This window comes from Echiichthys vipera (assembly GCF_963691815.1).
Source record: "Echiichthys vipera genome assembly, chromosome: 18".
NCBI lineage: Eukaryota > Metazoa > Chordata > Actinopteri > Perciformes > Trachinidae > Echiichthys > Echiichthys vipera.
In genome coordinates this window covers 17,649,656-17,666,774 of record NC_139843.1, presented here as the reverse complement: position 1 = coordinate 17,666,774, position 17,119 = coordinate 17,649,656, and the positions used below count along the sequence as shown (strand labels likewise).

Genomic DNA, 17,119 nt, shown 5'->3' with positions numbered 1-17,119 from the left:
CTATGAGTTACGCTGGCTGTGTAAAGGGTGAAACAGGCTTGAAACTTTCAAACAGAGAGGGCAGCGAGACACTGCTTTTGTTAAGTTACTTTTTAAACATGCCAGGTTTTTTGATATTGTCAATCTGTGCTGTTCAATATCTTCCTTTAAGTGTTGCAGCTTAATTCCCTTTTTTTTGTGTCTACAAAACATTTCTGTAACCAGCTTCATTTATTTATTCTTCAATTATGATGTCTTCTTTTTCCCAGAATGCAACGTAATTTGACCAGAAAGCGAGTCTTTTTGGTCAAAATAATAGTTACACAATAAATTAATTCAGCTATCCAAAACCGACTGCCAGTTGCTGTTTGTGGGTGGAATTTCTATAAATCTACAGAATAAAAGTATTCCTGTGACCTAATTAAAGGTCCCGTATTTTAAAAGTAAAATGTCTATTGTCTAATGTATATTACAAAGCAGGCTGAGGTGCTATATAAATACTGTGAAAGTATCAAAACAATCGATCCACAGAGAAATGCACACAGCCTGTATTCAGAAGCGGTGACTTTAAATGAGCCGTCAGGACTTCTGTACAGTTGTGATGTCACAACTATACTGTATAAAGGTAGAAAGTGCGCTTCAGCAATGTTATAGTCGTTTCCCGGCTGCAATGCGTTGCAGACACAGAGAGAGCGCACAGACGAGAAAGACCAGGAAACACTGACCAATCAGAGCAGACTGAGTTTTTTCAGGAGGGGTTCTTAAAGAGACAGGTGCTTAAACAGAGCCTTTCAGACAGAGGTTCAACACAGGTATATTCAGAGAGGCAGGATGAGAAAAATAATGTATGTAATGTTTTTGAACATTAAAGCATGTAAACATGTTCTAGTATAAAACCAAAATACAAGTATGAACCTGGAAATGAGCATGATATGGGACCTTTAAGCGTTATGAACCTTAAGGCTGACCTGAGATATAATATACAGTAAGGACGGCAACTGCAGTGAGAATGACTTCATGTCATTGAAAATTTGTTTTAAGCCCACCTATTAGGTTTGCATTTGAGGGTTTTGGGCGGGATCTTCTTTTAACCCTAAAAATGAACGAAACTAAGTAAAGAAATGCATATTCAACCTTATTAGAAACATCTTTATTGTCAATTTATATCATCATAATATATCATTGGTATTGACCGCAGCATATGGATGTGAATTGCACTATGTACTGCAGGTGCTCATACTGTACGTACATATTTATAGTTAATATCTTCATGTACAGTTGTATAAAAGAACGTATAAATGACAATTCTTTAAAAAAGCAATACATGAATCAGACTTCATAATTATAAAAGGTGCACGGAGTCTATATATAGAAGGTCTGCAGCATTAAATGAGCAATTATATGATTCAGCTTTAGTTTCAACTAGCAAATACCAGTATTACTTGTCATATTCCATCAGTCCATGTAGTTTAATAACGGAGATGTTTGTGTTTCTCTGGTTTATCTAATGAGGCCTGAGATTCCAGACTTATTATTTCCCTTCCCTTTTTGTTTCCTGGTAATGTTTTCCTGAGTGATAGGAGTTGACAAGAGACTGTAGTGAGGCCCAAAGTTTGTACTAAGATTAAATCTATTTTTCTACTCCCCACTTCCTCTTCTATTAGTGAGCGGGGCTCACACAGAGAATCTTTTCTCCTTGTATGTAAGGAGAAGTGTGAAGTGTGAAAAGTATAAAATGAATGACAGGCATTGTAACTTCTACATTGTGTAATGTCGGCGTTTCCTTTGAGACAATATTGACTACATTCTCTGGCACTTCCTCGCGTTCCCCATCTCCTCTTTGTTTCAGTTCTTTTATAAAGTCTGGAGCATCATTCCTCTCTGTGCTGGGCTTGGAAAAGTGCAGCATCATGTCTTTCACTCCTTTTCGATACATTCAGCAACAGTTGGGCATCAAAACTGTACATCCTTGAAGCATGATTGTATAAAAGTAAAGAATCCAATATTAAAGATACTGGATGGTAGTTTTCATGGTCATCCTGTCAAAAGAGCCAGCCTCGTCGACCATAAAAAAGATTTTAGATGACTGATTTGATTGTAATTATAGACATACATCAGAGACTCTTTTTTCAGTGTCAAAAAAATCTTAGCTCAGACTTTGATTTCATCCTCATCGTCCATGTAACTATAGGAGATTTTGTCCTTGGGCTGGCCGATTATCATCATCTCTGAATCTGCAACCTCCATCCTGTTCTGTCCCTTTAAGTGGCTGGAGCCGTAATGGCGTGCAAGCACATCTGTAGCACTCTGGAACCTCTCACTTTCCATCCCCATCCCCAACCTCACTCGTTCAGGAGACCCCATCACCATGTCAGGTACTTTAACAGAAATCCCGACTCCGTTCACCCCTGTCATGCTCACTTCCTCCTCATCCCATTCCGCCCCATGCGGACTCTTCCTGCCCCCGCAGTCCTCCCTCAGCAGCGAATCCACGTATGAGATCGTAGCCGAGTCCATCTCTGATCCCTCGTTGGTCAACCCGCACGCTGACCCCACCTCCTCTCCCTCCCAGGCGTGGCCGTGCTCCTCCGGGTGGCCATCGATCAGGCCGAACACCTCGCTCATGAGGGAGGGGCCGAGGTCAAAGGTGAAGGTGTCCAGGGAGGTGAGGGAGGGAAGGGAGTCGGAGAAGGCGGTGGAGGTGGGGTTGGGGTCAGAGGTCACAATGGAGGCAGAGCAGGTGGATAAGATGGCGTCAGTGGGGTCAGTCAGAGAGCCGCGGTGTATGTTAGGGGAGCAGGAGGTGGGGAGGGAGATTGAAGGCTGCTGACGCTCTGAGCGGGAGAGACGAGGCAGAGTGACGAAACCAGACTCCAGACCTGAGGAGAAGACGCAGATATCAGTACATAAAATCAGCAGGAGGTATTTGGTGCGTAAGGTTTGTCTATGTTGTAATTCCAGCAGAGGGCGGTGTAAAGCCATCGTCCTGAAAAGCCCAGGCTTCAAAGTGCTGAGTTGTTCTGCTGCGTGAACAGTGAATCACCCGCCCGAAACTTACAGATCACTTAACAAGTCACACACTCACACACTCACACACTCACACATTGTGACCCAAAACGGCTGAAATGACCACAGCACCTCTCAATGCCAGACGCTATGGGCAGAGTGTCTGGAGGTTTCTCATACCAACCAAAGAAAATAGAGTCTGATTTCACAGATTAACACACTTTAACCAGAGAGAAAGAGAGAAGTAAAGTAGCTCCAGATATCACTATGAACGTACTTGCACACACACTATTACATCTACATAGAAAACACACACACATACACATTCTCAGGGGAGGTGAGACTGTACGAGCCATGAGTGTGGTGATAATGTGAGCCTTAGACGGCCTGTTGTCAGTTCTGTCTGGATCTGTGTTATCAGTGCACACGCTGCTGATTGTGAGCCAAGGTGATTCATAAGGACATCTGGGGCAAATCTGTTTAAATTACTGGGTAGAACTGATGGATGAGTTTCACTGCAGCTCGACAGACAGTTGCCACTTCCCTGCAGTTTCCAGTCAACAGCAGTTAACTATAACTTAGTTAATTTAACTATTAACCAGTTAAGATATTTTGGACTTTTTCAGCAATCCAAAACACTTCTGTCAACCATTTAAAATGCAAAAGACACATTTTAACACGTACAGAAGCCACAATTTTCTCATTTCATGTTTCTGCTCATAGGGGCAGGTAGCATACAGTGAGTTCATTTGAGCATTTTTGCAACGAAACAATAACCTTAAAGACCTAAAGAAAGTAATAATTCTCTGTGGGTTTGTTATTTTAACCGACCTTCTTCGCACACATAGTCGTTTGACCTATTGTTGATGTAAAAATATTGATTATAGCAGCTGTAAAGTTTTCATCCGTAAGAATTGAGATACGTTGTTTCTAATGTTGGCTTTGGCGGTAAGATGTAACTGCAGGCGCGCTTGTGGGACTTCTTCTCCCAGAGTTCCTTTGGAAACCGAACAGTGTCGACTGTACGACGTCAGTGGATTGGCGGCTCCCACCTGCGTGCTGCGGCCTGATGCCTTCACATGCTCCACACTGACAGGAGGTCCGGAGAGGGAAAGGGAACGACGTAGAAAGGGTCACTAACTGTGCAACGCATTTAATTTTAGTGCGGAAAAGTTGCCACAGACACTTTAATGGTATTTCTCGCCAAAGCAGCAAATACAAACGCTTTCATTAAGGGGTCATATTATCAATCACCATTGTTTTAGCTCACTCTTTGATAGATAGGAACTTAAAAGACAATTAACTAGAAGAAAATCTTATGGACTACAACATTAATAAAAATATATCACCATACTCACCATAAGAGCTCTTCAACTCCTCTGGTGTGCTTTGAGAACTGGGGAAGAGCACTTTGGCGGTGGGACTCCCATTGGGCATATCCACATCCAGCCTGGGGAGGGAGATGGCGTTCTTGATGATGGGAGAAACGACAGGAGGTGGTGGCGACAGATCCTTGGGTCCTGGTGTGGGTCGGTTGTCAGAGCCCCTCCTGATCTGACGGAGCGTCCTGGAGAAGAACGCTCCGATCTTGTTGTCAGGGGAGGAGATGGAATCCGTCTCTGCGTTGTTCCCGTTGGCAGTTCCACCGTGGTTGCTGAGGAAGGAGGTATCCCCGAACACATCGCCGCCGCGGCCCACATGCATGGTGTGGCGGAAGTCGCCCAGAGGAGGGCTGATCATGTCCAACGTGAGGTCGCCTTTATGGCGGCGCTTGCTGTGAGAGTGTGAGACCAGACCTTTTAGGCCTGACAGCTTTTCCTGGAGATTCATGATCACAAGAGGTGAATGGCTTAATATTTCTTTGAAAATCAAACAGCGTCTTGAATTCCCTTTAATCCCACTGAATGGAAAAACTGAACAAGCAACTTTTCTCCTCTTAGATTTATGCCAAAATCAGTGACAGGACAGCAGTCCAAAATATGGACCTAAGAAAGGATTTCTGAAAGTAATTCCAAGATCTTGAAACTGTGTAATTTCTGAAACTCCAGGCCTGCAGCGCCAAATAGTTCACTGGAATATTATCTCTGTTTATTATGTGCAGGCAGAGCTCTGTCCCACTCTTTGTAGCTCGTTGTCATGCATAGCTGGCTGAATTAAATGGCCATAAATTGAGGAGAACACTGTGCAGTTGTGTTCCTGGAAGCAGCCGGGCCAGTTGGAGTGTGGTCAGGTCGCCTGGTTTCCCCCGCTTGCCTTGAGCATCAGCTCAGAAATAGGTCTGAGTCCAGCTGCAAACGGTTCTGCGGTCACACCACCGAACCATCTATTGAGAGTAAAAACAGGGAGAAAACATCCATCTTTAAAATGTAGTCAGGGATGTATTTGATTTTGAGGCAAGTGAGAGAAACGGATGACATTTGCACTTTATTCCATTGAAGCCTGTGCCTTTCTATTCTGAATACTGTATGTAAACCAGATCCTTCTTTCCGCAGGTTTTTAGGATTCCAAAGGTCCGCTGGTCTGGAACCATCTAATTTTAGACCACAGTCACTCCTCTGTGCAACAAACCAAAGTCCGCCTCTTGTCCCTGAAATGGGTGGACTTTTAGGGAATTCCTGCTTCCATTTTGTCCTGCTGTGTCTGGCATGAAGGTTACACAAAGTTCATTTTACATTTCACTGAAAGACTTATCGCGCATTTTAAAGCAGAGCAGTGGCCCTCATTCAACAGGCTCAGAGTTGTTTATAAACAGGCAAAGTATGCTCAGTGAGTTAGGAAGAGATAATGAAAATGTCCTGATAAGAAAAATTGCTGCTTTTCAGCTGCACAGATAGACTGCCTGTGTACGGAGCTTTGGCACTGTCAAAATGCAGAAAAGATTACCAGATGAGTCAAAAATGGAATAAGAATAAATAAATATACAGTTATTTTTTTAAGATCTCCAATCAGTTGGTTTTGTTCATATAAATGTCTACATCGTCTGTGTGTCACAGTGTCAGTGGAGCAATGAGAGCTACCTAGCTGAAGCTAACTGTTGTGCAGGAAATGTTAATCAGCCTATACTTCATACTTCTGTAGCATTAGTGTTTACTGTACACTCTCATGAAAGTAACTAAAGCATTTTGGCCAGAAAGCTAATGCTAACAAAGTAGGCTAGCTAACATAAATTTGCCTTTTTGACAGCATAATTCTGTCTCCAGAATATATAAGCTTCTTTTTACTTGTATCAACTGATTGGGGGTTGAAGCTTTATCATTCTTTTTACACTTAATCTTAAATATGTGACTAACTGGATTATTAATTAATTGATGTATTCAGTTATATTTTTGACTTGACTGACAGTCTTTTAGCCTAGCCCATTTCCTTTGGTTGGTTTTGGAGCTCCATAACTCCATAAGTCTGTAAGTCTGTAATGAAGGCAGACAAAAAATTGGCCTTTTCTCATGTGTTGTTCTTTGCCAGCAGAGTAATGGATATCCAATTCTAAAATATTTTGATAGCATAAGGCAGCCCTGACAAGGACCTCTGGTTCTCTTTAAAAGCCTTCCACTGCAGCAGCTAAATGTCGACGGGCCTCCCACGCATGCACAGCCCCGTCTGGCTTCATTAATGACCTGCTATGGTTCAAGAGATGGGGATTGCGTCAGGTCCAAGGCAGCCCTTCTAATTTGCTGCTGACCGCAGTCCCAGGCCCTCCGCTCAACTTCCCCTGGCTGCCGTTTTAAGAGGGGCATCTGGGAGCAGAGAGGGAGGAAACACGGCACATACCAGCCCTGAGCAGAGCCATATCACGGCTCATGAAGGGACGCCAGGGACCAGTTTTTACCGAGGTGTGATGTTCAGTCTAAGTTGGCATGAGCCTGCAGGGACCTTGTGCACGTTCCCATGAACCACGCTAAAGCAACAGGTCTCTGATTACAACTCCCCAATGACTGCGGTCACAGACACAATAGCTCTATGCTCTTTACTATAAGGGAAATAGTTTGTCTTGCTATATCAAGGTTTAACAAGAAAAACCTCAGTCTAATTGTTAACCTACAGTATTACAGGAATACACATGGGGGCCATTAATTACTCTGACTGTGTGCTTACGGAAAGCTGTGGTGTTTTGTCTTTGCCTGTAATCCTGTTAAAGACCTTTGACCACAGCTCAGAGGGGGTCACTCCCTCTGACTCCTCTTATGTATCTAGACCCTCAGGGCAAAGCTCATTTTATCTGCACATATGCTTCGATCCTACTGAACCCCCCTTTCCTCCTCTCTGTGATCCTTCTCCGCACTTGCTCCTCTTTTTTCTGAGTTACACAAATTCAGCAGCCATCAACCTCCAGCCTCAGTTAAAATGGCCTGAAAAGCACCGCAAGGACAAAACACATAATATTTTAAATCTTTAAAAGGTTACAAATTTAATCCCAGTAGCAGCCTGCCTGTCATGCGTCTTGGATAGAAGAAAAGAATAGGGGACCTCTCGACAGGAGGGACTTGGACGTACCCTGGATTATCCTCTAATCCTTCATCTCCTCCGTCACCCGAGGTAGGGTGCCTCTTTTGGGCAAGGCCTGGCTGCTCCCACCTTAGTCTGCCACTCCACTGGTTCTGATTCCTGTCAGACAGGAAATAAAATACATAATAGTTTCAGGGAGAGGGAGAGAGTAATTTCAAACTGAAGCGAAGCAGGGTGAGAAGTGATGGAAGGAAGGAGGGGATGAAAAAAAAATGAAGTTTCATTTTCACAAAAAGGCGTGATGGCAAAACAGAGCAGGAATAGAGATGACAGGAATGGATGCTGAGAGTAATGAGACGCAGAGAAAAGGTCAGGTGAGGAGAGGAAATGAGGGGAATGAAATGTGAGGTGAAGAGGGCAGAGTGATAGAAGGATGTAAGAGAAGAGAAACAATACGGGCTGAGGAAAAAATATCAATACTGAGACATAAAAGGCCTAGTGAGAAGAATCATCTTTGATGTTATTATTATTAATAAGCCTCACTGATAATTATGGACACATATGTTATTTTATTGTTTCTTTCCATAATTCATAACTTTTGTTGGTTTTGTACATTTTTTTTTGATGATGCTCCTCTTGCGCCACCATGACATGGACATTTGTTGTTTTCATGTCAATTATTGGATGGATTGCCATGAAAGCCAAACACATTAATGTCCCTCACAGAATTAATTGAAGTAATTTTTCTTTCCTATAACACAATCAAAATGTTCTCTATTTTGGCTAATAACCAAATACCTGCAAAACCTAAAACTAGCATTGTCATTACGAACATGTTAGCATGCTTCAATTAGCGTGGCACTCACTTAGACCACTGCACAAACTTACTCTTTCAGGATTTTAAGCAAAAGACTGGAGGCTGACATCAGGTTCAGACCACAGACTGTATAATACAGATAAATGTTAAGTATATACAGTCTACGGTTCAAACTACCGGTGACAAATCAACAGACCACAAGTCGTTTTCAATGGGAGCCGGTGACGTCCCCTGTTCTCTCCCAATAAATCCGGTTCTGTTAAGTCTAAAATTAAAGAAAAATCTTCCCGGTGCTCTTTAACCGTATCCCCTTTTCTTTTCTTTTCTTTTTTACCGCAACACTACCAAAAAACCTTGCAGCTTGGCAGAGGATGGCAGCTATTAAGGAAGTACCAGGCTAGCTCAGGTATTGTGTTATTCAGCAAAGTAAGTTGACGCTATGCTAGCCTTCTGAGTATCGCTGTGTTCTCGACGGATGACTCATGTTTTCATACACACAAGCCGATGACGACATAACTACTCTTACTCACAAGCGCTTGAGCAACAGCAACTTGTCAACAGTGTAGCTGGCTACTCTCGGCCATTTTGTAGCTTTGTCGCTCGTAGAGTGACCGTAGCATCTTTTTTCCATTATTCTATCAGACAAATCAGAACACACGTCTCCAAAGGTAGTGAGAGATAACTGTATGTTCAACTTCAATACCCAGAAATCTTGCCACTGTTGATGGGGAAACTATTTTCACTAATAAAATGCATTTTGGCATTAAAACTTCTGCTTAGTCCAACTCGTTGCGGCAGTTTTGAGTTCCTTTCTTTGGGCAACTCACCATTCAGGGGATTTCTGTGCGTTTATACATCACAGACAGGCTCAATAAAATATTTCCATGTCACTATGTACAGTATTTGCTTGAGGTGGCTTTGCTGGATATAAACCAGAGTAACCACAGTCTAATAGGAGCCGTGTGCGTTGTGTTGTGTGTGTGTGTGTGTGTGTGTGTACGACCACATTCCTGAGCTGAGCATCGGTCGTTGGAGTCTCTCTCTCGATTACGACCATCAAACATCCTTCTTCTCAACCTCGGCGCTGATTGAAACCACGTTTCGGTCTGAACCATCTTTTTTTTCTGTCATTCTCTCTTCTTTCCTCACTCTTTCTGCTTCCCTAAGTTCCTTACATCTCATTTCTTTTCCATTCTTGCCATCTAGTGTTTCTTGCCTTCTCTTTAATTGCCTTTCCCCGTTTTGTCTCATCTTTCATCCTTTTCGACTCACTTTACACTCCTTCTAAATCCTTACCTCTCTTTCCTCTACTCACTCTCTTTTTCTGTCCCTGTACTGTTGTTCTTCTGTCCTGCCTCTTTGAACTGCTTGAATGACTCGGGAGGGCTGAAACAGCTGTTGGGCCCACACACACACACACACAACACACACACACACACACACACACACACACACACACACACACACACACACACACACACACACACACACACACACACACACACACACACACACACACACACACACACACACACATAAACACACACACACAAACAAACACACACACACATTAATCCCTATACTTTTGATAAGTCAAACATGTTAACTCTGCTATAGTTTGTCTTGAGTGAAATCAGCGATGGACTTTGTGTATGAAGGCGGGTCTTGCCCTCCCTTCTCTCTGCCTCTCTTCTCATGTCCTTCACTCACTAACCCCGCTAACCAGGTGAACAAACATACAAGATAAGGCCACATTTTTTAGGCCCACTCTTTGACTTTCAATTACGTTCCTATTTTCGCCAACCATGCTCAGTCTGAATCCAAGCAAAACATGGCTACACTTCCTCCTCAGCCAAGAAAACATTTTCATGCTTCAACAAATATCCATACTCTCCGAGGCTCTCTGCTTCCTGCATCTGCTGGAAACGGCGGTCCCAATTTTCCCTCTTTGTTGCCTCTCTCTTTCAGTTTACATCTCTTCTCTGCTCATACAGAAACTCTTTCTTTCCTTCTCTTTTTTTTCGACTCAAACACGCACATTCCCTTTATTTTCTTTTGATGCTACAGGTCTATAGAGAAAGTTTGAAAATGGTCAGTTTACCTGTTTAGTGATGAGATCACATCTGCAGCCAGACTGAAACATGTGCATGATGACAACTTTATCTTATCTCATATAACGTGTATTGATTTCCTTGTATACTGGAATATCAACGATATGTTTAAGACCATTTAGAAATGGTATCACCGTTTCATAGTTTGTCCACCAGAGAGCACTGACAAGTTTTTTATATCCAGCTCTGTAGCCTACATATCATAGTCACAAGACTTTGGAGTTTGGAAAACAGGGTTATTTGTTTTATTCTTGATGTTGATGACAAGACAGAGACTGCTCGCATAAATGTACAATAAATATGAAGCTCCAGTCAGCAGCTGGTTAGTTTAGTCACAAAAAATGAGATGTAAAGGCTTAATTAGTGAGCTTTAGGGGTGCTTGCAGGGCTCTATACCCCAAAATATTTATTTAGAAGGGTTTTATTTGGACAAGGAAAGCTAACCATCTCCTGGCGGTAGCTTCATATTTACTGTACAGACGTGAGAGTGATATTGATCTTCTCATATAACTCTCAGCAAGAAAGCAAATAACCAGATTTCCCAACATGTCAAACTCCTGCTTTTACCGTATTTGATACATCCTCATCAAAAATTGTGACTCATGTTTCTGGTTGTTTTTTTTTTTAAAAAGGATATCAGCTAATATTTTGTTACTCCCAAATATTGACATCAGTATCGATATTGAGTAGGAATGAGTAGTAAAACCTGGAAATGAGAGGATTTATGTACTTCCATTTCCCTCTTCTTGGAGTAAAAGACCTGAAATGAGGTCTGTGGTTATTACAGTTATACATTATAGTTTAAGAGTTTTGTTCTACAACATAAAATAACTGTTAATAACCAACTTGTGACTTTTGAAGCTGTCACTAAAACGGCTGCTGCTAACAGGTTATCAGACTTCATCATGTTGGTGTTGGTGTTGTGGCGATGCGATGATGGTGTGGTTCGTTTATGCTGTATAACGTTAGCTTTTTGCTTCTGCCGATAGCATTTACACCAAAAGTCATCTTGCTTAATAAAATAAAGTATCATAAACTTTTGTTTAAAAAGTGCAAAATCCCGTTGGCTTTTTGTCTAGGGAACCACTGTGACGCTAACTTCCAGGTTGGCCTACAGAAATAAGTCATCCCTGCATCACTCAAACATTCAAACAACATCTCTTACAAAATCTGGTTACTATCCATCAAAATGAAGCCTTGGATCGACTGGTCTAGTTGTGTTTGTTCTTATGACTTCAAATACAGCACAAAATATTGTAAGTTTCATATTGGGAGAGCAGATAGCCAGAGCTGGGGGAAACTCTACAACTGTCCACATCAATCCTCATCTAAACAGACCTGAGCCTATCCCTGTTTTTCAGACTCAAAAAAACATGGCGGATCGGTGAAAAACCTCTTTTTTCCACCCATGCAGTTCACTCAAATCTGTTTCCTAAATTATCTAAAGTGAATTGCTTAACAGTCATTTTCTAACTATGATTACTACTTCAAGTTCTGTAACGAGATTCGGGAGAGTCTGCCCACATTTCCCTCCACGCGGCTGACAGCTGTGACCAGTTGGCTGTTGACTGATCGGTCTCTTAAAAACTCGAACAGTTAGATGAGTGATTTTTGACCATTTGGTGACGGCACACCATGATGAAGCAGTTTTCCCGACATCATCATGAGTGGCAAAAAAAAAAAAACAGAGCGAAAGAAGCCAGGGAAGCCTATACGGTGTAAAAACAAATACAGCGATTCAGAGTTCGCACCTCTGAAACTAACCCCTTCCCGGTTGGCTGCGTCAATGACACCCAAAGGTCACAAAGGTTCCCCCCTCAGAGGAATGTTGAACTCAGGTAAAAAAAAAGAGAAGAGAGAGAGACAGGAAAACCCACAGGGAACGTCTGCACTCATTTACTTCATCAAGTACTGTATCATTAGTGTAAATCATATGAGGGGGGTGTACTGGAAACATACATGTGTTAATCATCTACTGCTGGCTGAACCTAGTCTATACAGGAGTTAGAAATATCAAAGCATGTACTCAGGGAGGATATACGCCTACTCTGGGGACGCTTTGGGGGGATTACAGAGCCAGCTAAACATGGAATAAGTCACACAGTGAACAAGAAGATGGAGTTCATCACTGCATGTTGTTGATTGGATTCCGTGTTATTACGACTGAAGCAGGCTGGCTTTTGATTGATTGCCACTGTGTATGTTTGTTTATTGGCAGGCTTCAACAAGCTCTGTAATCAATGTGTGTGTGTGTGTGTGTGTGTGTGTGTGTGTGTGTGTGTGTGTGTGTGTGTGTGTGTGTGTGTGTGTGTGTGTGTGTGTGTGTGTGTGTGTGTGTGTGTGTGTGTGTGTGTGTATGTGTGTGTGTGTGTGTGTGGTATTTCACATGGTGGCCTCCCTCACGGCAAACTGACTGGCCGTAGGGGTCAGAAGGCCACTTCCCCCCAAACTTGTAATGAGTCCAACACTGCGACCGCCTGTTTGTCTCCATAATTAAAACACCTCAAGGCCACCAACTTCAACTTCACCCCGTCATGTTCAGCCAAATCACAGCATGCATCTCATTTATTTTTTTGCGTGACATGTATGAAAATTGATAGGTTATGTCATGTAACTGTTGTAATTACAAGGCAGAGCAAGCTGAAGCACTGGCAGAGTTGATACTGACCAAGAATATACTGCTGCTGAATATAAACGGGAGGATTGAGTTTAATGTTAGACATCTGAGACTCTCACAACACTTAGATCATAAAGCAGTGTACAACATGAGCATTAAGAGCAGCTCTGATAACAGCTTGGTTCTTAATGGTATTACCTTATCTGGAAATAAACCTAATATGTTTGCTTTCTTTCTCAGGTCAGCAGGAGGGTTTTTTCTATTCATTCATCTAGCCTATGTGTCCAGTAGAAAAAAAGACACATTGCTAATCATTAATCACAAAATATGCAGCTAAAAATTATGTCAACATGCAATTGATACGTTTGTTTCAAGTCTCTGAGAGTACAAATAATAATAGCCTGGCACAGGGGGAAACACTTGGATATCAAAGGATATAATACCCACAGTGATAGAATTATATTACACAGATACAATTCTCCATATGCACCGAAAAGTACATTAGTACTAGTCTCTAAATGACTGACAAAAGCGTGATAAAGTCCTCCTTAACTTGCCCCTGACTCACTGAGCGTCTTTGTGACAACCTTCAGGGGTGATTAAACCTCAAAACTGAATAGAAACTCACCAAAAGGAAACTGCGACGGGGAGAACGGGAGACTGCTCGACTCCGGTTGAATTATCTTTCCATTTAGAAATGTGTTTTGGGTTCTTGCGCTCCGAGTGGGCCGGTGGTGCAGCCGGACTGTCCCGCTGGTGCGCCGGGTTGTGCCGAGCGGCGCAGCGCGGAGGGTGAGGGAAAAGGGGGGAGGCGGGCTGTGGATCAAACAGCCAATGAAACCATCAGAGCGCCACACCGGGAGCTCCCACACCGCCTTACGGTTAACACTTGAGTTTGATGTCTCTCTACAACATGCCCACGGGCTTGTCAACACGCTTTGAAACATAAGGGACATGCAGAGAAAGGAGGGTTCTGCAGGGAAACTAGGTGGCGCTGTGTGTAACTCGGCCTACACACACATTTTGAGTTGATATTAACCAACTGCTCCTGTCCAGTGTTGATCATCAGACTGTATCAGCTGAGTATCTGCTGACTTTATGCTGGAGGGAAGCTCATCGTTATGAAATTGTTTCATGATGACTCACTGTGCCTTAATGTCCAATCACTAACCACATGTTCATATGTGACTCGGCCTGATCTTCACTGAGGGATCTGAAGTGTCTTAAACCACAGGTTCTCTTTATTTCAGCCCAGGGCCCCTTATCATAGAACATAAGATGTGTGAGCCATGGCATATTTATTTTACTCTACTATGACAAAAATACATTAGACGTAGCCTGTTAAAGACTAGGCTATTCGTAGATTCTAATGAATAGATATGTAAAGTAGTGAAGTGTTATAGATATGACATGAAATGATTATTCATTGAACTATGAATAATAAAAAAACACAAATGTTTATATGATCATTTAAATGGAAACAGATGATTTTGAACCAGCTTTGTGTCACTGCAGTGTGGGCAGTACATGCAGAGATTGATATCACTCGCATGTTATAAGACTGACATGTGGTTTAATGTGGAATATCTACAGTAATATTTATTCAGAGATGCTGGAATCTAGAGTGTTCTTTCACTTTTAAACAGAGCCGAGTTAGCTGTTTCACCCTGTTTCCAGTCTTTAAGAAGAAGAAGAATTACTTTATTTATCCCGCAACGGGGAAATTTAATTTTTTCACTCTTATTATTAATCATGTTACACACACAGGCCCGAAATACACACATGCACAGACAGGACATGCAATTAAGGAGAGATGCTAGAGCGAGGGGGCTGCCAGTGACCGGCGCCCCGAGCAGTTGGGGGTTCGGTGCCTTGCTCAACAGCACCTCGGCAGTGCCCAGGAGATGAACTGGCACCTCTCCAGCCACCAGTCCACGTTCACACTTGAACCAGCAACCCTACGGTTCCCAGCCAAGTCACCAATGGACTGAGTTACTGCCTTCCCCAATGCTATGCTAAACTAAGCTAATCGTCGCCTGGTTTATTTAATGGATACGATAGTGCTATTGATCTCCATGTTTGCCTCTGCAAAAAAAAAAAATGTAAAAAAATAAAATTCCAAAATGTATGTTACTTTAATTAATTGCATATTTATACTGTTTCACACCCCGTTTGAGGTGTATGCTGATGCAGGTTCGGCTTTAAACTTCAGTTAAAGGAACTGATCCACGATTGGCTGCTGTAAAGCATCATCCAACACTCAGAGAACAACAGTCGTTACTGGTGCAGCTCCATAAAGTGCACACGTCAGTGAGTCCCACGCTGACCTGTCCAACAGGAAACAGTGCCTTATCAACAAGAACAGAAGCATCCTCACACCGTCCTCAAAGCCTTTCCAACAGGTCTGTGTGTCAGTCGTTAAAGCTCTGAGGTGGCCTGTAAGTCTGCCAGCGTGCACCGCGACCCATGACACCGCAGCCACATCCAAATACAACCTCTTACTGCTACTGCCGCCCCCCCCCCCCCCCCCCACAAACACACACAAACACACACACACACACACACACACACACACACACACACACTTATGAGCTCACACGTAGGCAGGCGGAAGTAAGCACACACAATCTGGAAAGCCGCCATCGTGTTTCAGACAACACCCTTCCTCATCTCACAAGACTTAAGTCGGTCTCTGTTTATTCGCACTGTCAATGATTTCTTAATAACAAATACTTTGTTTGAGTCGTTAAATGGTGGTCGTATTTTTAAATATCCCTATATTTTCATAGGAAGTTTCAGGATAGATCCAGTTGACTTTTTCCTGATTGGCTCAGAGCATTAGGTGTCACTAAAATCCATCCAATCAGGACTCTTTGCTGCATTTGAACTCGACCACGTTCAATCTGTAGGTTTCCCTCACGGTCTCCACGTGGTCCATCCCTTTATTCTTGTCTGTTTTAGAATTTTTAGATGACTCTGATTCTCACAGAAGCAAGTGAAACATGTGGTTACTTGTTTCTGATTGGTCCAACGTGCCTGCATAAGTTCGTTGGGACAAGAATAAATGTATTCAGTATGACTAATTTAATTGTTTACTCAACTTTATCATTGAAGCATCAGCTGATTTATAGTTTGTTAGGCTCTATGTCCTTTAGACACAGACACTGTTTAATACACACCTTTAATCTGTATATACAGTACTGGAGGGTATCTGAGGATTAGTGTGTGTGTGTGTGTGTGTGTGTGTGTGTGTGTGTGTGTGTGTGTGTGTGTGTGTGTGTGTGTGTGTGTGTGTGTGTGTGTGTGTGTGTGTGTGTGTGTGTGTGTGTGTGTGTGTGCATTCCATGCCCGTGTGTCACACAGCATGTCTGTATTCGGTCTGTCTTGTCTCCAGCTGCCACCTATGCCCACACTTCTCGGGCATGACGGGCTGGCACAGGGGGGCCATGGCCAGCAGCCAGGCCGCTCTGTGCTTTCAGCAGATTCCCCAGGTGACTTTCACATTGGATGTTTGCAGAGCTTTTGGCCTCAGGTGGCCAAAGAAGTTGCCATCCAGTTTCCAGTCAGAACCAACAAGCTCTTTTTTTATTCCTTTTTTTAAAGAAAATCACATTTTGCTCTTTGACACTGGTTTACAATCATTCCTCGCTCAAACTTAGTTTTTTTCTGGAAATAGGAAAAATATAGAATTAGTTAAAGTTTAAAGCTGCTATAATCAATATTTTGAATGAAGTGTAACTTTAATTACATTAAAGTGTAAAAGAAAATAAGCCATAGAGAGTTGTAACTTTCTAACAGCCAGACCTGGCTAACACTGAGTAGCTCGGGGCGGAGCGCTAGACCATCCAAAACAGCATTTTTTAACCACTAATTCTGCTAAAAATAACAACAAACCTCCGCAGTAGAATGATAACAGTCTCTTCACATAAAAAGAAGCACCACCAACGTAGTCAGTAAACCTGGAGTTTATTAAAAAAGACTGTTTTACAACGCTACAAGCCTTAGCAGCCAACTGGTCCATATTGAGAGGCAACAAACAAGTCGAGTTCAGTTCAATAGAACATCATCGTGATAACTAATAATTAATAATTAATAATGAAAACTAATAATTGAAAACATGGAGGTCAAGAAAACATGGGGTCAGCC

General features: G+C 42.5%; 1 protein-coding gene across 1 annotated transcript; it reads right to left on the bottom strand.

Moving 5' to 3' along the window:
• Window positions 1-1,165: 1,165 nt before the first annotated feature.
• cdc42ep1a (CDC42 effector protein (Rho GTPase binding) 1a) lies at window positions 1,166-13,734 on the bottom strand. Its single transcript, XM_083932405.1, has 4 exons — window positions 13,602-13,734; window positions 7,477-7,587; window positions 4,344-5,308; window positions 1,166-2,858 (listed from the first exon to the last, which is right to left on the bottom strand). Exons 3-4 carry the CDS (start codon window positions 4,813-4,815, stop codon window positions 2,131-2,133), a joined length of 1,200 nt encoding a protein of 399 aa, XP_083788531.1. The 5' UTR covers window positions 4,816-5,308; window positions 7,477-7,587; window positions 13,602-13,734; the 3' UTR covers window positions 1,166-2,130.
• Between the last annotated feature and the right edge of the window lie 3,385 nt (window positions 13,735-17,119).

What these genes read in the sequence shown, in the direction of transcription:
- cdc42ep1a (XM_083932405.1), bottom strand. Translation starts at nt 4,815, where the DNA reads ATGAATCTCCAGGAAAAGCTGTCAGGCCTAAAAGGTCTGGTCTCACAC. An exon ending in GGAGTTGAAGAGCTCTTATG is followed by an intron (nt 2,859 to 4,343) that starts GTGAGTATGGTG and finishes TCTTCTCCTCAG; the next exon opens with GTCTGGAGTCTGGTTTCGTC.